This window comes from Hesperophylax consimilis, chromosome 6, assembly GCF_061612785.1.
Source record: "Hesperophylax consimilis isolate HC1 chromosome 6, BYU_Hcon_1.0, whole genome shotgun sequence".
Classification (NCBI taxonomy): Eukaryota; Metazoa; Arthropoda; class Insecta; order Trichoptera; family Limnephilidae; genus Hesperophylax; species Hesperophylax consimilis.
This window is the reverse complement of record NC_142841.1, coordinates 23,400,828-23,423,296: the sequence shown is the minus strand read 5'-3', so window position 1 is coordinate 23,423,296 and position 22,469 is coordinate 23,400,828. Positions and strand designations below refer to the sequence as shown.

General features: G+C 33.4%; 1 protein-coding gene across 1 annotated transcript; it reads left to right on the top strand.

Moving 5' to 3' along the window:
- Positions 1-2,120: 2,120 nt before the first annotated feature.
- Positions 2,121-22,325, top strand: DCTN4-p62 (dynactin subunit 4). The gene is made up of 8 exons (XM_089632851.1): positions 2,121-2,351; positions 2,542-2,842; positions 3,434-3,588; positions 9,057-9,225; positions 12,013-12,196; positions 17,631-17,826; positions 21,196-21,332; positions 21,476-22,325. Exons 1-8 carry the CDS (start codon positions 2,223-2,225, stop codon positions 21,684-21,686), a joined length of 1,482 nt encoding a protein of 493 aa, XP_089488977.1. The 5' UTR covers positions 2,121-2,222; the 3' UTR covers positions 21,687-22,325.
- The last annotated feature ends 144 nt before the right edge of the window (positions 22,326-22,469 follow it).

Here is a 22,469-nt window from a genome sequence, read left to right as displayed (position 1 = left end):
TTGAACTTTAAAACAGTTTTCATAGGCCTTATACATTATTTTTTCTGGGCTTATAAAAAGACTTATCTAAAAAATACTCGATTAATTCAATGTCCAAAATGTATTCTACTCGCGGTATTTAATTAAAGCATCTGAAACATTTCTAGGCGACCAAATTTTCAAACCAAAAACACATGATTTTGCATTACTACGTATGGCATCGCCTTAACGATTTTAGCCAACGATTCCCGAGTATTTGATACTAATATGATATTTAATATATAAGAGCAAAGGATTTAAGATTTTGAAAAAATGCTGCTCCGAAATTATTTACACGAAATTCTTGCTAGAAACGGACTGTCTTTAGAAACACGTGTTTTTTTAGTTTCAGCCCTGGGAAAATCCGAGTTTGTTCGGTATAATAAATAATTTAGGAGAAGTCAGAAAGGCCAACTCTTCATTCATGCTGACGCCAGTCCCCTTGTTTAACTACATCCCCAACTTTAGCGACGATTTCTTTCTGTATCGCGGAATCATCGATATCCTGGACACCAGAACCGCAGCCATTTGGATCATCCCGAGACATCCCATCGGAATATCAGATAATCAAGTGAGTCCCAGAATAATTAGGACAAAATATTATAAAGTTAACATTATAATGTTCTCCATAAAATGGTTATTATATATTATGGTATAAGGTTATGGGGGCAGTTTTGCTATTTTGTTACATGTGTAAGCGTCGTTGAAAACGTCGATGGCCAATGCATGAGATAAATTGAAAATTCAAACTTTTTACCACACTTGTGCAAGTCAGGAATCTTCATCAAACTTGTGCAATATTCTTCCCGCAAACGCTCAAGTATACCTACTAACTTGCGCAAGTTTCAGCTCAAGGATACTTGACAAGTTTTATATTCTTGAAGGTGTATGGCGGGCCTTAGGTATATCCAGGGCCGGCCCAAATCCAAACGGCGCCTGGTGCGAGTAAAATTTTGGCGCTCCTTTTCAAAGGTAGTGGACGCCTACGTAGAATATCACTGAAATCAATAATACTCATATGTGGATGATTTGTTTTTTTGTATTGCGCCGTTTTATGAAAAAAATTTAAAAGGCGACATGTCAGGTGTTATTATCAGAGCTTTGGCGCCTTGCCGATTAAGCGCCCAGAGCGGAATGCTCCAATTGCGCTCGTGTAGGGCGATACGAACAGGAATCTTGCGAAAAATCACAAAATAAATCAGCTTTCATGCTACAAAATACAACAGTAACATTAGTTTTCAACTAAAATAACAAAACAAAACTTGAAAAAATATTTTATCTTATTCCATCAATGGAGGTAGGTAGGTAGCGGTACGTTATATAAACTGATCCCTATTATTATTATATTTTTACAGTAACTACCTTTATTCGTTACAGGTAAAGGAATTCTACAACTTGCTAAGTCCGAGTAACAAACCCATCGGAGAAAACAGCCGGCAAACGGCACCTTCCTCAAAAGGGGACGTTGTTTTTATTAATCCAAGCGGGGCTCAATTTTCTACAATGAGACAATTTCCCTTTCCATAAGAAAGTTATGAATGCATGTAAATACAGATATCTACTGCAAAAAATGTTATTTTTATTGCTTTACATTAAATTTTAAAATTAAAATTGGATATTCCGTCCCCGGGCACCATATACCTTAGCTAAACCTTTGGCCTACTAACGATGCGTGGGTCCTAGGCATTTTGAGTTCAAAGTTCGAATGAAGGCCTCAGCACGGGTAAGTCACCCAGTGATGCCAACATTACTGGATAACTATGAAATGTAAAAAAAATATCGTACAAAATAAAATAAAAAAATATATTGAGTTCATTTTGAGGAAACGTTATTCGTTTTAAAAAAAATATGGAGGATGTCTGCTAATACAACAAACTTCAATACGTAGTTCTGATTTGTATTGCTACACTCGTCACGTGGTGTGGCACTGACAAATTTAAACATAATATTATTTCAAACAAGAATAGAGAATCTATTTGGATTCCAAATTGACACCCGATATCGAGTAGGTAGGTATCACTCTCTATTTCACAATATGGTAACACTTTAAATGTCCATAGACGATTTTCTGATGTCATCCATCATAGACAAAAACGGTGGTGACGGTGAATGTCATCGAGCTGTCAAACCTTAGAAACTGTCTTGCTGGGTGTTGGGTTTTGATTTCTCATTACCATTAGCACTAATATCGAATTTCGACTAAAATGGCGTATTTAATTCAACCAGACTATGTTAAATATGCGTGCACTTGTGGAAAACTCAAGCCGATAACAAACATTTATTTTTGTAGACATTGCTTGAAAGTCCGGTGCGGATTTTGCATCTGTCATGAGGTTCGTAAACATTCGGGGTTGTACATAATATCTACAAAGTCAATCAATTCTAATTCTTCATTTTAATTATGAGCCTTCCGGTGTTTAGCCTTGTGCACAGGCACCCATCAAACATCTCAAGTTTTAACGATTCTTGGCTGCCCTCATTAAAAAATCAATCCTAATAGCTTATTTAACTATAATTTTATAGGTGGATTCCTTGTATTGCGCAAACTGCTTGGAGAACATGCCGTCATCGGAGGCTCGGCTAAAGAAGAACCGATGTGGAAGTTGTTTTGACTGCCCTAGCTGCTTCCACACCCTTTCGACTAGGGCAACGAGCGTCATGCAGCCTCCCAGGACCCCTCAGGGGGTGGAGGGTGAAGCTGCTCCTTCCAAGCCAGCGGAGTCCAAACCTGACCCCAAGGCGCTCCCGAAGAAGATGTACTATCTATCATGCTTTAACTGCCGGTGGACTTCGAGGGATATTGGTATGCCTGATCAACCTGTTGGTAAGTAAACAATCATATAAATTCACTTCAGGCCGATTTTAAAATGTACAAATAAATTTAGCTTTCCATTTAACAATTTTTATCTGTGAAATAAGCTGATAGATAAAACGTTAATGGATCACAGACAGCTCGGGTGTCACCTAATATGATTTGCTTAATAATTTGGTACCTGTGAATACTAGTTTGACAGCTGTAAAATGGCGTGATCATTTACTTCAGATCGTACTAGTTTGATTTTCTGATAGCTTGGTGATACTTTAGAAGATTGCCATAAAGTGATTTGTATAATTACAGTAACTTATGCATAGATCCTAGAAAATAAGAGATGTTTGAAATATCCAATTTCCCTGTCAGAATATACCTATATAATCATCTGTCATTATAACAATATCATTGTGACAGATATTGCATGTCAGACAACTATACTCCCTGTCAATAATTTTCTTCGATAAGAACCGTCTTAAAGGTCAGACAAAATATTGTCATATTACAATTCTGCAGCTTTCCAGCATCAACTAAGTTTTATAAGTCGTATTATTGACTAATTAAATATAAATAATAAACCAAGTATGTATGTTAATAACCTTCCAGCTACGGGTGGGTGGCCGGAACACATGAGCCTATACTCGCAGCGCATCTCGCTGCTGCAGGACCACTACAAGAGCCTGGCGCTGCAGGAGAAACAGAACAAGTTGGAGAAAGAGCGCAAGAAGTTTGTCATGAGCGGCAAATACATGACTTTAACTGTAAGTTTACGCTGTTTAGTAATTTTGCCGCTTTCGCCATATAATCCAAATGATTGCTGGCTGAGTTAAAAGAATGTAGCTCAATTGAACAATCTTGGTATTACTAATACAACTTAGCACGATTTTAGCCCTTTAAGTGCTTTGGCACCATTCTTAAATGGATTGTACGGTTTTTGTTACTCGGAAAAGAATAAACAATTTTAACAATTGCTAAAAATAACGACTTCAAAGGTAGAGATATAGAAAAATAATTAATCATGAAAAAACAAAAATAACCTTAGTTTAATTTTCCTAGCGGTTAATAATTAAACCAACAATAAATTTGGGTATTTAGAACTCCCCGGACCAACCTATAATAAAATTGCAAAAGTTCTTAGAAATTGTGGCCTGGATATTGCATTCTGCACAAACAATAATTTAGGATTATCTCTTAAAAACACAAAAAGTAAATAACCAAACTAAAAAAAAATAGTAGTATTTAAAAAACTCCAATGTGACAAATGCAATGCTGTATATTTTGGACAAACTGGCCGTTCCTTTCTAGATTCAAAGAACACATAGTTAAAAAATAAAAATAAAATATAGCCTCAATTTGCCAAATATCTCCTTAGTAAAAATCACTCACTCAATGATAATAATAAGCCAATTCCGTTAATCAACTGTTTTTATAAATTAAATAATGTTACAAATTATAAAATAAATATTAAAACAAAAAAAAATTAAAATGGAGTTCTACAATTTAAACTTGATATCAATAAAAAAATTGTAACTCTTATTACCTACACAACTCAACAAATCAGCTCAGAAATCCACCATGCGCACCTCCTTTTTGACATTTTTTATTTGTCACTTAAAACTTGTAATATCTTGTTCTGAATTTAAACTAATTTTTTTTGTTGCAATAACATAAACATATAAGCTACGAATTATTAGTATACTAAAATTATGGTCGTAATTTATGATGCAGACAAAATACAAAATTAATTAAAGAAAGCCAGAGAGATTTAGGTACTTATTGATCAAATGGAGATTGGCGCCGTCGAGAATTGGAGACTTTGTCTTGGGTGCCACTCGATCACACACGTATGCTTAAGGCGATGCACCACGTCGTTTAACATTCGGAATCGGGCCGCTAACAATGACACTCCTTAAGTGGATGGCTATGACGTTTAAATTCCTGCTCAACACCAGCCACCTGTTTTGATAGAAAAAACATCGCCAAGAAGCGTGTTTCCTTTTATTTTGCAAAATTTAAGCACAAATATTAAAATGTTTTACGATCATTTCTAAACTAGCGAAAATTGGCATAACCGGTAACGTACTATCCTGGTTTAAGAATTGTCTGTCTAATCGAGAGCTTACTGTCTGCATCAAAGGTCAACTGTCCTACACTTTTAAAGCTACAAGAGGCGTGCCCCAGGGCTCACATCTAGGACCCATTCTTTTTTACATATTTATAAATGACGTTACAAATATATTTACACATGTCTTTATTTTGATGTTCGCAGATGATATGAAAATTTACCGAATTATTGACGATATTAATGACTGCTTATTATTTCAATCAAATCTCATTAGCTTTTCTGATTGGTGTATCCTAAATAAATTAACCCTTAATGTAAAAAAGTGTCAATTCATGAGATTTTATAGGAAGAAGAACCCATTGATTTTCACATACTGTATGAACAATCAAGTCTTAGTATCTGTACCCGAAATAAAAGACCTGGGGATAATATTTGACACCAAATTAACATTTATCTCCCTCATTAACAATATAACCACTAAAGCGATGCAAATGTTGGGTTTCATAGACAATAGACAATGTACAAACAACGACAAACGAAGTCATGAAAATAATTGACGATCTTAAGTCATCAAATGCTTGTGGTCCTGATAAAGTTTCATCAAATCTGTTAAAACTTATTAAATCCTCAATCGCAATACCGATCGCGTTCATTTCGAATCTAAGCCTTAAATCAGGAATATTCCCCAATCATTTAAAACATTCAGTAGTTATATTGCTTCACAAAAATGGTGACAAATCGCATGTACATAATTACCGGCCAGTTTCTTTGCTAAATTCGGTCTCGAAAATTATTGAAAAAATTGTAAAAAATCGCCCTAGCACATATCTGGAAGATAATAACATTCTTTCTAATAGACAATACGGCTTCCGACCAGGTTTAAGCACAGAAAACGCTATCGCTAACCTGACAAAAATCATCTCTAATAATATCGATGGAGGAATTAAATGTACTGCACTATTCCTGGATCTAGCCAAAGCGTTCGACACTATATCACATAAAATTCTGTTGAAAAAACTACAGTGCGTTGGAATACAGGGTCAACTATTAAAGTGGATGGTTAGTTATTTAGAAAACAGAAGCCAAAGAGTGAACATTAATGATACTCTAAGCGATTCAGCAAATATTAAATTTGGTGTACCTCAGGGAAGTACTCTAGGGCCAATTTTGTTTAATATATATATTAATGAGCTATGTAACAGTTCCCTTGCCGACCACATTATTACCTTTGCAGACGATACGGTCTTGTTATTTAAAGGTAAAAACTGGAATGAAGTTCACAGTAAAGCAGAAGCTGGTATAAACAGTGTTAAACAATGGCTTGATAATAATCTACTCACACTCAACACGGAGAAAACAAAATTCATCCGCTTCAGTGCAACTCAAGCGGGACAACCGAAAGAAACACAAAACATTATTATACACCACTGCAATAACCTAACTACTTGTAATTGTAACACCCTAGAATGCGTAGATAGTATAAAATATCTAGGAATTATGATAGACAAATTTCTGAGATGGGACCTACATATAGACTCAATTTCCACAAAAGTCAGAAAACTTACTCATCTTTTCCTGGGCATTAGAAATATTCTCTGCATAAAAGATCTTAAATGTTTATATTATGCTCTGTGTAACTCATTACTTGAATATGCATCTTTGGGATGGGGCGGATGTATCAAAACAATACTGGATCCCTTAGCAAAAGCACAGAAATCACTGCTAAGGGTCATCCTAAAAAAACCATTTAGGTACCCCAGTGATGTATTATTCAAAGAGATACGAGTTCTTGATGTCAGGCAACTATACATAAAAAAAATTATATTACACACTCAAAAACAACGTCACCACTACCCTTCCATTGATCATTATCACGACACTAGACATTCAAGGAGGAATCCAGTTGTTCCACCTACTACTATGACATCTTTTGCCCAAAGACAATTCTATTACCTTGGTCCAAAATTATTCAACCTCTTACCCGATTTATGGAAATCGAAAAGCATAAGCATTCTGCGTAAATTAGTTTATTATTGGCTTCTAGACTTGGGAAGAGTCGAAAGCGAACTTATGATGACCAACAGATAAACGAAAATGTTCTGTACTCACATTTATTCATCGTTATTGGCAGTTAAATAAAAAATTCCTACCATGCATCTGATTTATACAATGCGAATGATAATTTTTGTGATTGATAATGTTTATACAATATGTTTTCATGTACCTTGTTTATATGTTTCTTGATTATGTATATTATATTATATGTACCTTGATTATGTAAATTAATACACAGCACAGTAACAGCGATCAAATTAAGAAACCCACCTAATATTTTTCTTATATTGTAACTTTAAATTGAATTAATCCAATATGTTATCATGTACCCTGATACAGTGTTCCTTAATTGCATATTATTACATGTACCTTGATAAAATTTATCAGGTGTTTTCATAAAAGAAACTAATATTCGGGTGTACAAATATGTCTGAAAAAGTTTTTATTTTGATAACTTTGATAAATATATATGTATATAGACTATATTACTAGCGTAACTATTAATGTAAAGTATGGAAATATAATTCATAACAGCAGCGTGTACAAATGTTAACTAAACCAGGCAATTTGGCTGTCCTAAAACGGGAAAATTTCCTAGTTGGACAGCCAAAGCTTCCTTAATATGTATGTAATTATTTGTATCTAATAAATAAATAAATAAATAAATAAATAAATATTAAGAACTTCAAAAGATTGCAAAAATTTAAAAACTTGTATAAAAATATTGTATTCATCCATTGTCAGAAGCCATTTAGAATTCAACTCAACCATTTGGAATCCATTTTACAATATTCATGAAAAATCTATCGAGCAAATCCAACATAAATTTTTACGAAACATAAATTATAGATTAGGAATTCCTATGGAAAACATAACTACACCTCACTGTTGAAAGTCATGGCCCTTGCCACATTAAAAGATAGAAGAATATGTTCCGATCTATTTTTTCTTTATAAAATTGTTAATAACATGTTTGACTCCCCTGAACTCCTTAGGCTGATTGACTTTCATGTGCCTAGTAGAATGGTTCGTCAGAAGGTACCTTACCATTGTAACATTGCAGGTACCAAAGCAGAAATAAATTCAGTAATGAACCGACTGCACAGTACAGGGAATAAATATTACATGAACACCAACGGTACTGAATGTCTATCAGCCTATAAAAACATTGTTATTAAATCTGTATGTCTATCTTGATAGCTTTGTAATGTTTATAAATTTTCAATGTATCCAAATTTATAGGAATGTGCATCCTATAGTTTACTCTGTTTGTTGCGTTTAGTTAATATTTCTATATTTGGTACATATTTTATTGCTATATCTCTTTTACTCTCTGATTATATCAAATGTATTTTTAATTGTATCATATGTAAAAGCCCTAATTGGGCGTGTACAAATAAATAAATAAACAACATTTGCCAACTTATACAATAAAACCATAACCGAAAATGGGTTCATAAATAGAAGATTTTTAACTTCAAAGTATTTTTATATATATTTACACTTTTATTTTTGGGTTATAAATATGCTTGATAATTTCAAAGGTCAAGATGTATTCTACTCTCAGTATCTAATTAAAGTATCTCAAATATTTCTAAGCGATCAAATTTTCAAACCAAAAACATATGATTTTGCATCACTTCATAATGCTTCGCCTTAAGGTGGTCTTTGCACAAACTCGTTGCCTCATTCTTATCCATACATACCCTTCTATTATTCTGAGATGGTCCTACTTAAGTACCTGGTTCACGTCATGTTTTCTCCGGCGTTCCTGACTTCTTTTACTATTCACATTTCTTCTATCTTTCTTCATTCATTTGCTCTAAAAACCCAAACCATATCAGCCTTGCATTATTTGTAGATCTCCACATTTCTCACACAATCATATGTACATGGTTTTATCACACATACGCCTCAGGGATCTTATTTCTACAGCATTCAGTCTACTTTCATCTTTCCTCTGCCAGTTGTCTCACTGCCATACATCAGGGTAGGTACTAGCACTCCATTGTGGACTGCTAGCTTCGCTTCTTTGGGCAACGCTTTTTACTCTCTTTTTTTAAATATGAAGGAACATTTGTTAAAGTCTACCTTTTTCCATGCTTCCAGGACAAGATAGGGCTGACAAGCGCCATGGCGCGCGCACGTGTTGGAGGCGCCAGCTCATTGGTGGGCGGGGCCTCCGAGGGGACCCCCATCGCCTCCCCCTCCATCCCCACGGCTGACCCCAATGACCTGCCTGAGGATATCTTCACCAAAGAGGTCAATCTGAAATACGGTAAGTCATTTCTTATTTTTTGCTGGTTTGAATTTCCATATTTCATAATACTTTCCCATTTAAGAAGTTTTTTATACTGGTCCCTTGAAACCATTATGAAGGTGTACCGCTCCATTGTAGCGTTTTCTTCCTCATTAACGACGCATATCAATAGATCTCTCAGTGTCAGGTAAATGACACTTAACCTTTAGAAGTGTATGGCCGCCCCATGTACGTCCATAAATAATTATGCTTAAAGGAGTATGGACGTATATCGTGCAGCAGTGTTTGTAGAAATCCTCCCATTAACCTTTTGAACGCGTTAATTTGCTCCGTTTTATCTATACCCGTACGCGGTACATATTTTCAAAGACATATGCACGCAATTAAATGTCAAATTATAGCATTCTGGCATGATTTATTGGACTATATAGACAGAACAGATTATTCTCCACAATATGATAACAAATCCTCGTGTGTCAACACTCTCAGATGTTTATAAAAACAAAATCATAAAATTTCATGAAAAGACGTACCGTATCTTTTGAATGTGGTCCCGCCATTCACTCGGCGTGTGTGTACTTAGGCCACTGCGTTGATAGACACAAGTGGAACACCATGAGCACTTATCATTTTTTGTTATGAAAACTTTTTCTAAAACTCGACACTTAAATTTTATGTCACTTAATATAATAACAAAATTGAACTAACGCCATCCGTTGACAAAATTTAAAACTATAGCACTCGATGGCGCAAAAAGGCTAACTTGATTATCGATGTTTTTTAATGAAATACAATTTTATTTTCGAGAAATTCTTGTAGATGTCAGCATCGTGATAGTTCTACGAATGTTCAAGCGAGCGGGAAATAAATTTATGTCAAAAGACCGCTGGAATATCGGCATTCAAAGTTTCCGTATCAACTGTTGATACAGCCGCGTGTGAGTATGGACTTTTTGCCGTAACAACAGTTGATACGGCCGCGTGCAAAGAGTTAATCATTATTTATTAATTTAAAAAAAAAAATATTATTATTAATATCATTATGATTAATTCAATCTTTTTTTTTAAAATTGTTCCATTTTTTTTTTAACAAAGTTTTTTATAATACGTACTATGAATTCCTTTAGAAAAAAAATGTTTTTTGAGGTATACATAAAAATCTTACTCTGAAGCGGGTAAAATTTGAAAAATTAAATTAGAAAAAAAAAGAGAAGAAAAATTAAATTTAAATTAGAAATAATAGACACACTTTTACAAAATGAACTTTTTTGTTTTTGTGATTTTCATGGACATTAACGAAATGCGTTCAAAACATCTAAAACCTATCTCTACACACAACACACTGCAGTGATCTCCAAGGTAGTCATATTTTCACTGGACTTCAAATGTAGCCAACTGCACAATAGGGGTTAAATTAATTTGATTTTTTTTTATGATAAATTATTATTTAACTATCTGTACCCCGCCATGCGTTGCTATGGCTCAGTCTGTCTGTGCTTGTTGCTTGTACGTCCAACAGGTGGAGCATGCTTTTACCTCACCTTTTTGTCACGGGTGACATCTACATAATGTAGGTATATAAAAATACATTCATATTCGAATGCAACATTGTGTCAAAATTTCAAAGCAATCCGTGAAGATCTTTCGGAGATTTAAGATTTTAAACAAACAAATATTTACATTTTTATTTAGAAAGAAGATTGTGTTTCTTGAACGAACAACTGCATGTTTGAATTAAAATACATTTTTAAAATGTGTCATTCATCATTATTCGTGCAACGCCTTCAATCGAGCCCCTATGCAGAAAAACAGCGTCATGTAAAAAAGTGAGTTCTGCGATGAGGGCTGTTAAACATTTCATTTGATTGTAACGAGCACACATTTAAAATCAAATAAATTTTAACAAATCATATTATAAGCAAAAATTAGTCGCCTGAATTGTCCATACAAATTGAAAATATCTCCCGAGTAAAAATAAATGCCGCCGACGGGAATTGAACTCCCACCTTCTGATATCCGGTCAGGTGCTCTGGACGACTGAGCTACGTCGGCTTATTCCCAACACGCTAAATAATTCAAATTGTACTAGTACTCCAATCAACAATTAGTGCTTATTATTTTTTTTTTCACTTGTAAACAACCAACTTTATTTTTGTAGGAAAGGCTTTGTTAGTGCTAAATTTCTCACTAGATGTCGTTGAGACATATTATATCTACATTTGTTTGTTAAATATTTTGACTTGTGAAATATTATTATTTTTTTATGATTAAAAAATTACAAATAAATTTTATTGTAATAAGGTATTTCAATCAATAGGCAAGATACTTTATGTATTTTGATCAATTCATTCATAAGTTTTGAGTACAATATATATTAAAAAAATATATATATCTTAATCTTTCCATACATATCAATATTTTTTCATTTTACTTATAAATTTTTTGAATTAAAAAATCAGACATGTTACTACATATTAAGAAATAACACAATGCCGAAATAAAACTTTATCGCCATAATAATGACAAATATGCCAAGCGCTGATTGCACGAATCATCAGTTTCAGTGAAGTAATGGCCGACTTGTACTGAGCTCGCTACCGGGGGGTCACCATAGGCCTTGTACTGTCATCTGTGGTTGAGATTTTTTTTGTTGGATCCATGGCACTTAATTTGAATGGATCTGCATATAAAAAACATTATTTTGATAATGCTATTTTTATTTAATTATTGGTTGAATTCTCCATCCAATTGTACTGAATGACGATAAAAAAATTATTTTAAATTGTGATATTTTTTATTATTTAAGTTACGAATATGGAGCAGCGCTTAGCCCAGCCCGAATACCAGCCTACGACTGTGGAGAACCTGTATCCCTCGGCAAAACAGCTGTTCATCAAGAGGTCGCAGAGGTGCCGCCAGTGCGACCACAATGTCACCAAACCTGAGTACAATCCTGGCTCCATCAAGTTTAAAATACAACTGTTTGCTTAGTAAGTATCATTTATTCAATCTTGTACCATTTAAGTTAGATTAGGTTGGTATTATATTATAATATGTGATATTTGTTCAATTTATATCAGGTCGATCGATCCTATGTCAATATTATATTGATTAACTCCATCATCTATGGGCAGTGAGAGATATTTGCGAGTATCGTCAGCATATGATTCCTGGAGCCGGTAGACAAAAACCGCAGCTTTTAGCACAGCCTCCAAGGTGTCAGATAAACTTCGGTTGACTATCAATATACACATATACACGGTGTCCGGAAACTCGTAGTACAAGCAGGAAATTGGAGAATCTACACCACATGGGGAACCCAAATAAACATAAAGTTTTTTGATTTGAGCATTTTCACAAAAAAAAAAAAAAACCAAAAAAAAAAAATTTTTCGGCTATTTTAGGGTTAAAGTTTTTTCTGGTGTTTAGGGTTGAACAACAGATGTTTTAACCCTGCAGAGCAGAAATATTTTATGATTACACCGGATTAAATGAAGGGTGATTTCAAAATAATGCTTCAAATCCGAGTTTCTTCATTTGTTTTACTTTCAAATAGTTAACCCTTGGGACCTTCTAAGACCCAAATAGTCCCAAATGCCGTGCGCGCATTATACTCTCCTAAGACCATATTTGTCCCAGAACGACCGCACATTATTAAAATGCATATATCTCTCTTCCTCTCATCTAAAAATTAATTATTTCTTTTATGTCAGAAAGAGAACGAAATAGTGCTTGTTATTGTCTTTGAAAAAATGGAAGCTTGTAGAAGGTTCGATCCGTGCAAATCAACAACGTCTCAAGGGTTAAAATTATCTAATTCGATTTTTTTTTCTTTTGCGTATTTTTCTACATTAACTCCACCCAGACTGTCATTTTTGGGAGTGCAGTGTGGATTGCTGCTTAGGTTACATGAAGGTTGTAGAATCGGATAAAAAAAATGTTACTTTTAATATCCCTAAATCCTTAATAATAAATATTCAACACGCGATCTGAGTGAAGAAAATGTGGGAGAATTAATTCTCGATCTTTACTACGAATTTGAGAAAATAGTTGGAATATAAACTGTTATGTTTTGTTCAAACACAAAACTTGAAAAAATGAATTAGTGTAAAAGAAAATAAAGTATAATATAGTATAATATATTTTATCTTACAATGGGAAAAATGTTGGAGAATCATTGCAAAGATCCATTGACATAATGTGAGAAGTGCGTATTTATTAAATTATCTTTTTGTTTATTTATATTAGTGAACGATGGCGGGTCACTTTCTGGTATTCTGTAGGTGTTTATTATATATATGTCAAAAAGACATTATGGAATACACTTCAGGATTTAAATATTTACCACGTACATGATTTGGATATCGGGTCAATCCGCACCAAATCATCCAGGCCATGTCACCCACCATCTCAGATTTTGATGAAACTTTAAATTTTTAATCCTTCCATATAGATAAGAAAATATACCAAATTTTACCTTCCTACCTCAACTCGTTTTTTTTTTTATGGGCAGTTGAAGTTTGGGCAACATAAGCGTTTTTACATATTCCGAGCACTCCGGAAGAGCTTGTACCTTCAATGAAAAAAAATTGTATCTTTGTCATTTATAGTGCAAATGCAATGAAAATTTTCAATATTATCAAGAAAACTATGCTGATTGCAGAAAAAAATAAATAAACCCTTCACATTTATCTACTTGACTTTAAAAAATTACCAAAAGTAATTTTTTAAGTAATTTTTGGGACGGAAAAGGTACTTTACAAAAAAGCAATATCTCGGGAAGGTACAGTGTTAATGAAGTAATTTTTATTTTTATTCATATCTACAAATAGCATAGAATCACATACAAAAATAAAATTCATGGCATTTTACTTGCTTCAATAAATAAAATCCATTTTAAACTTTTTTCTAACTTTTTGTAATTTTTTTTTTATTCTTATCTACAATAAACATAGTACAACCTAAAAAAATAAAACTCCTGGTATTTTGTGTGCTTCACAGTGTAGAAACGTTTTTAAAATAAGAAATCTTTATCATACAGAATTGTTCTAGGTTTTTTTAAATCTAGATACAAAAATAAATAAAATCCATTTTAAACTTTTTTCAAACTTTTTGTGATTTTTTTATATCTATTTTTAGTTTGTAACTGGGCAAGTTATAGTTTAGGTATATAGCTAGTAATATAGGTTGAATGAATGGACTAATATCAAAGAAACAGTCCTAGAGACAAGTCACTACATGGAAATGATGTATCTGCAACAAGAACAAGACAGAACATGAAAATTACTATCTGCCTCATCACTAAGTTTGCAGGATACTACATGCTTTGTTTCCTCTGACATGCTTAGTTCTGAGTCAGCTTCAAAGCAGTGATCATCTATATAAATACAGTAGTTGTTTCATGTTATGGTGTACGTTGTTAAAATGTCTCTAATCGAAACAAGTTTAGTTAAATGTAGTGTGGGACAACATAATGGTACTGAATGTCACAAAAAAAGTTATACTAAGTCAGAGAAATTAACGAGTGTGGATTTGTTAAGTGAATTTGAAAAAAAGCTTATTCAACAAAGAAGTTTTGTATCTACAGACTTGGTTTTCAACATTTGTGAGCACCACAGAATATTTAACTTAAATAAATATGAAACATTTCAAAAAGCTTGTTTTGACCCGTTCCAAAGCCACAAAAGGAAAATTACAAAAACTTTAAGAACAGTATCCTTGGAATTTTCAGAGAACATTAATACCATTCTAAAAGTAACTAATAAAGCAATCCCTGGACAAAAAATTTGTAATGCATGCAGAGCAAAAATTAGTAAGAGCCAAAACCTTAACAATGAAATTGAATAGCTTAACACTTTTCAAGAAGACATAAGTGAAGTTGAAAATGTTTTAAACAAAGAAATTTTTTTATAAGAAATCAACACTTCTTTAACTGACATTGGAGAATCTCCATTTAAACTACATGCAATACCATCCCACAGTAAGTCTAGTTACGCTAAACGGAAGTTAGATTCTGCTTGTTCAACCTTAAAGAAAAAAGTAAGTAAAGTTTTAGAAAAAGAATTTTCCCCAGTAAAATGTGATGCAAAAATACCAAGATGTATTCAAGAAAAAGCTAATGACATGGACAGGCTTGTTGAGTTGGTTAAAAAAAAATTGGAAACACAAGTTACAAGTTTGCAACTTGGCCCTGGCAACACTATCACAACTGTAGACAAAACTTTTAAGTTTTGTCAGTCGAGAGTAGAAAATATATATTTTTACTTGCTGAGAAAAGAAAGCTTATTCACTTGCAGGCAACAATTACAGCAGCGTTTTTCACAAGCTAAAACAATACCAGGCACTCGAGGTTTCCACTGCTTTGTTCCTCTGTCTGAAAATGAAGTTGGCACAAAAAGGATAAGTTCAGATTCAGATTATGCTTTGATTTTTAACTTCAGTGGGGAACGAAATCGCTCTGAGCAACTAAGTATGGTACAAATTTGTACAAACTCTTATGTAGCTTGCGTATATGACAACCATTGGTTTTTTGGACTTGTGGTTTCCAAAGATGAAGACGAGTGTGATGTATCAATCAAGTTTATGCATCCTTTTGGCCCAGCTCCATCCTTTTACTGGCCACATCAAAAAGAAGATATTTGTTTTGTTCCACTACAAAATATTTTTAATATCGTTGACCCTCCCACAACAAAAGGTTCAGGAAGAGCTTACTACTTTCTTGAAAAAGACGTTCATCATGCTGATCAAAAGTTCAACCATCTTATGGGTCAGATCAAGAATAAAAGTAAAAAATGAACTTGAACATTTATTTGTAAACAATATTATTGTAATGTACTTTCATTTAACCTAATCCTACATTGCCTGTTTTATTTTTATTGTATTTGTTTTTTAAAGAGTTAACTTTGTATTGAAAAGAGTTAAAAAGTTGATCTTGGTATAAAATATTGCTATGGTGTATGCATTCAGGGTAAGGAACAAGGTACATTATTTTGTTGGTGCCTTAAGCTTACATTGCAAGCTTACCAGCATGTTGTAAAGGACCGAATAAGTTTGACTTTTTTTATTTGCAAATACAGTATCTAGATTTTAAAAAACTTGGAACAATTCTGTATGATTAAGATTTCTCATTTTAAAAACGTTTCTACACTGTGAAGCACACAAAATACCAGGAGTTTTATTTTTTTAGGTTGTACTATGTTTATTGTAGATAAGAATAAAAAAAAAATTACAAAAAGTTTGAAAAAAGTTTAAAATGGATTTTATTTATTGAAGCAAGTAAAATGCCATGAATTTTATTTTTGTATGTGATTCTATGCTATTTGTAGATATGAATAAAAAAAAAATTACTTCATTAACACTGTACCTTCCCGAGATATTGCTTTTTTGTAAAGTACCTTTTCCGTCCCAAAAATTACTTAAAAAATTACTTTTGGTAATTTTTTAAAGTCAAGTAGATAAATGTAAAGGGTTTATTTATTTTTTCTGCAATCAGCATAGTTTTATTGATAATATTGAAAATTTTCATTGCATTTGCACTATAAATGACAAAGATACAATTTTTTTTCATTGAAGGTACAAGCTCTTCCGGAGTGCTCGGAATATGTAAAAACGCTTATTTTGCCCAAACTTCAACTGCCCATAAAAAAAAAACTAGTTGAGGTAGGAAGGTAAAATTTGGTTTATTTTCTTATCTATATGGAAGGATTAAAAATTTAAAGTTTCATCAAAATCTGAGATGGTGGGTGACAAATCCAAAATTTTCTGGATGATTTGGCGCGGATTGACCCTAATCACTAATGAATTTGTAAAGCAAACAAAGCCCGCAAGCGGAAAGCTGTAGAGATTATTTCAATTCACAAGTTAAAAACACTGACATAGCTTGGCGTATGCTAGTTGACAGAGTGAATTTGTTCAGGCGGCGTATGTGTAAATCATACATTTTTTGATAACTTATTTATTTTTTACTAGCTGCAACCCGCCACGCGTTACTATGGCTCAGTCTGTCTGTGCAGATAGAGAAATAATATTGCTTTTACTTCCAACAGATGGCGCTGTTTAAAAAAAATCATGTTTTTACCTGTCACAGATGACATCTACATAGTATATGTAGATACTAGTACCTACACATATCTACATAGTATATGTAGATACTAGTACCTACACATATCTACATAGTATATGTAGATACTAGTACATATATCTACATAGTATATGTAGATACTAGTACATATATCTACATAGTATATGTAGATACTAGTGCATATATCTACATAGTATATATGTATATTTAAAAACACACGCGTATTCAAATGCAACGTTTTGTCAAAATTTCAAAGCAATCGGTGAAGAACTTTTGGAGATTTAAGATTTTGAACAAACGAACATTAATATTTTTAATTTTATTTGTTTTTTTATAATTTGCAGCTATCATATTCCCGAAGTGCGGATCATATCCTGTGAACCGTTACAGCCCGGGAAAGCGAGTCAGTTGGTCCTCAAACTGTCCAATCCCACGGGACATGATACCACTATACAGTTACAGCCAATATCCAATTTGCAAGAACTTGCTCAAGATACCCCGTCTGAAGGAGTTGATGAAGGCAAAACCAAGTTCCAGGAGGTAAAAAATTTCGGTTGTCAATGCACGAGTGCGTGATTTTAAATTGTATACCTTGCGTAGTTTTTTAAAAATGCTCAAGTTTAATGAATTTTTATTTTTTTAAATTGGAACTTATGAGTATAAATCATATCAGATTAACAATACAGTAGATATCGAAATTATTTTATTAATTGATAATTCTTTATAAAATGATTTATAAGGCTGGCCGCATACATACGTTTTTCGTATTCGATTTCCGAATTCGTTTTCCGTATTCGGACATGCACGGAATCAGTAGAAAATACATTAACTGCCGCACACGTTCGTTTTAGTTCCGAACGGAACAAATTCCTTACACACGTTCCGAATGCCAGCCGGCGCGTTCGGAGAAAACGAATGGAAAAAACCTAATGACGTCATGTGGAACGCAGCTATTGCATACAGTTTGTTTGTGCCGACGCAAACGTACGGAAATTTCCATTCGTAATTCAGTGTTGCCAACGGATCTTGACCTAATATCGCCGTTTCTCATACATAAGGTAGCGTAAAGTAGCCGAATTTGCTGTTAGGTGGGACATGTTTAAAATTGATGTTTTTACGTGAAAATAAAAAAAATTCGTGGGGGGGGGGAGGCTAGAGAATTTCAAAAAAATAAAATTTGTCCCCAGAAAATAAAAAAAATTCATGGGGAGGGTGGCTAGAGAATTTCAAGAAAATATAAAATTTGTCCCCGAAAAATAAATTTCATGGGGGGGGGGGTGGCTAGAGAATTTCGGGACATGTTTAAAATTGATGTTTTTGAAGTAGCTTAATTGGCGACCAGTCGCCTTTTAGATTTTTTCGGCGCCGATTCTTCTCGCTCTGAGTAGCCTAAATGGCGATATATCGCCCTTGTTGGCAACACTGGTTCTGACGTTTATACATTCCGAATGAAGAAAAACGAACGTTTGCGCTAGTCTCACGGAATTCCGAATACGGAAAACGAATTCGTAAATCGAATACGGAAAACGTATGTATGCGGCCAGCCTAAATGTGGCAATATTGAAGATTTCAAACTCTAAACAATCATTGCGTTGCAAAACCCGCTCTGGAGGTATTTTGACAAAAATGAGATTCAGTTTTGTGGTGAATTAAAAGATCATTACCGCGCCCTTGAGGTGATTTTGCACAAAAACGGCGCCATACAAGTCATCCAATTATTATTATTATTATTATCTATCGATGAAATTCAAAGTTCATTTTCCAACATCTGATCTGTCAAAAAAGGCGATATTTTTGTTATGATTATTAATATTTGTGGACCTCTCAATAATGAAATATGTTACCTTTTGTCATTGTATCATTATATTAGATTAATTTTACATAATATGTGTCATAAACAGTTTTTCGCGATTGTCCCGGAATCCAGAAAAGCTTCCAGAACGGGTTTTTGCATGTCGACGAATCATAATAAGTCTCTGTATCAGAATTCTAAACCAAAACTACAATTTGTCCAAAGAATTTCAATTTGAAAATGCAATGAGTTTCGAACACGGAAATCTGCTATAGATTGGGAAACAAATTGGAAATTTATAATATCGACCAATCACGGAGCTCCATTATGATGATGTAACGCAATGACAGAGTGCATCTGTTCATATAAACAAATAAAAAAATAACAAATGAGAATCAAAAGTGGCAATCTGTAAAAATGTTAGAAACATAACCAACAATCTGATAGTATTATTACGCTAGCGTCTGGACGGTTTCGGCCCTCTGATTGGTCGAATTCAAATCTGGAGTAGTTCCCTATTGGCCGACAGAGCGCATAAGAGCGATATACAAATACGTACAATTTCATCTATTCAAGCAACGGTAATTATTTACGTAAAACTACCGTTTTAATACACATTTAATGACAATAAACAACAACTCTTAACATTTACGATTTTTAAAAATATTGATATACAGTATTATTTACGTAAATAATAATTTCGCACCATTTTGACAGAACAACGATATGAAGTTCGCTCATAATACGCTTTTGTTTGTAGGAAATGTAGGCACTGCCAAGCCAATAAAAAAACATGAAACACAATCAGAAACTAGAAACGCTTCGTTGATTGTAAAATTAGCCAAAAAAACATCTAACATGTTCTTATATGTATAATAGAACAATCATTTTGCCAGGTATATATATTTATATAGTAATTAAGGTAATTATTAATTTACCTTTACCCATTTAGGCAATTATTCGGGAGAGGTAAAGTTTTACCCAAACAACTGTCATTCATATCATGCCTAAATTGAACATTTAATTTATTTATTTATTTTTTTTATAATATAATATTGATTACATTTTATGATTTTGACTGTCCAACTAGGAAGGATTCCCGTTTCAGGACAGTCAAATTTACAAGTTTCAAGTTATCCTAGACGAATACAGGATTTAAGACTAGCTAAAATAAGTATGTTAAAACGAAGATACATAAAAAGATACATAAAAAATATACATAAAAAGATATGTATTAAGATATTATCTTTTAATATAATAATTAAAAGATAATAATTATGCATTAACTCCTTCCTGTTCCGTGTTTTAACAATATATACTCACCCTCTCTCTGTGAATGACCTAATATTTACCTATTAATTGTAACTGTTGTTAGTATCACTCAAGCTGGGCAAAGCCCAACTAAGTGCCGCCCGCAGGGCCTGGCAGCAAAAAACCCGCGGAGCGGGTTTTTAACTGCTAGTCTTACACTATCATATATAGAATCAAAGGCGTAATTTTCACTTTCAAGTATGACATTCTAGAAAATTCTTTTTTATTTTTGTACACAAATTCAAATAAAATTAAAATAGAGTCCTTTAAATGAATCATAAATAAATATACTACATAAAAATAAATACATTTTTGTAATTTTATCCAAGTATTCTAAAGGTTTTTTGTCTGATGAAAAAATGACATAACATCGTATCGCCGCCTTTGAAATTATGCAACACTTTTGTTAAAATGACAGATGTAATTTTTCAAGCTTACTAACATTCAAAGGGTAAATTTCTTTTTTTGAAAGATAATGAATATTGTTCAAATATTTTTTATGAAAACTTTCTCAGCGTCACAAATCCTTCAATTACATAATATATGTTGATTTTTAACGGGTCTGTGCTAGTATGAAAAATCTTAAATGCTTTTCACAAGTAACAGGTTGTATTTTATTAACCTGGAATTGCCGCATGAGTAATTTGTGTGCCTAAGTAGACCACTCAATGTTTTGTCGTTGAGACAATTGAGACAGAAGTGTACCTAAGAATCGCGAGAATGCAATGACATGTTTTTATTTGATTATTTCTTAAAAAGTTCCCTCAAAAAGTTGATTTGTTCCCATAACATGATTTTATTTTCAGATTGACAATCAGTATGCAAAGAACCTCATCGCCTGCACAGCACAGCTAGTGCCTCCACCAGATGAGCTGAGATTGCCCCAGCGAGATGACGCATCCGAATATGTTGATGATACTCAAAATTATAACGATGACCCTAAGTAAGTATCGGAACAATACATCAATATATAATATTTTACAAATAGATAAAATAACTACAATCTCTTAGTGATGTTATCATAGTTCTACTCCTCAAAGCAATGAGATTCTTTTATTGTTTTGACATAAATTTGATTAATTCTAGGGTTATTCTTTGGAGGAAGTCCAATAAGGTGGCTGTGAAGGTGGATGTCATTCCGGAAGAATCCCTTAACCCTGGAGATGAGGTAGTGGCCGGATTCAATCTCTCTTACACCTACACAAACACGGTGGCCAGCACGCCCCGTCCTCCCTCCACGCATACTATCATCATATCCCTTTACCTGCACTTAGGAAAGATTGTTGCTAAGGCTTGAGAAGAAAATCATATATTATGTACTGACCAAACAAAATATTATCTCTTTGATTTTTTAGATAGTGAATTTTATGAAACTTTGGCAATGAAAAGCATTGACCGACATGATTAAGATTGAATAATTAAATTGCTAATCATATAATGCTGTCAATTAATCGGTCGATATGTTTAAAACGTTTAAATAGAAAACGATTTCAATGACTCTGTTTTCTTTAGAGGTTAATATGTATTCAGAAAAGAATTTTCTGATTCTGCCTGTGACTAATGGGACTGGGACACGGTCAAGCGGCTTGATCGCAAGCACGTAGTTTTTTTGTCTATTGTTGTCTATTGTTGTCTATTATTGTCTGTGCTTAGCGGCTTGACAGCCCGCATCAAGCCTCTCCGTCAAGCATGGCCACGCCTTCCTGTGATTTCGTGGTGGTCTATGTATATGTACTTCTATGCCTTCCTGTCATTTCGTGACTCGCGGCAAAATGGAATCTGTCAAAGACAAAGCGTTCTTGGCTCTTACGTTAGCTTTATGTTTGAATAAAATAATAAAAAGAAACGAATTTGGTGTCAAGAATGGTACAAGTTAAGGTACCGCTTTACCCATGAGCATTTGCAAAGTGTATTACAGGCTACAGCTATTTTTTGTATGAATATCTTGTGCGGTATTCATACAAAAAATATGTTTTCTCCATTGAAAATTCAGAAAATTATTTATTCTACAGTTTGATTATTAATGACCTTGAAAACCGCTGTCATAATTATTAAAAAATACTAAAATACTTCCAAAATT

Coding starts and splice junctions, on each gene's coding strand:
- DCTN4-p62 (XM_089632851.1), top strand. CDS start 2,223: ATGGCGTATTTAATTCAACCAGACTATGTTAAATATGCGTGCACTTGT. Junction 2,352..2,541: donor GATTTTGCATCTGTCATGAG/GTTCGTAAACAT, acceptor ATAATTTTATAG/GTGGATTCCTTGTATTGCGC. Junction 12,197..17,630: donor AAAATACAACTGTTTGCTTA/GTAAGTATCATT, acceptor TATAATTTGCAG/CTATCATATTCCCGAAGTGC.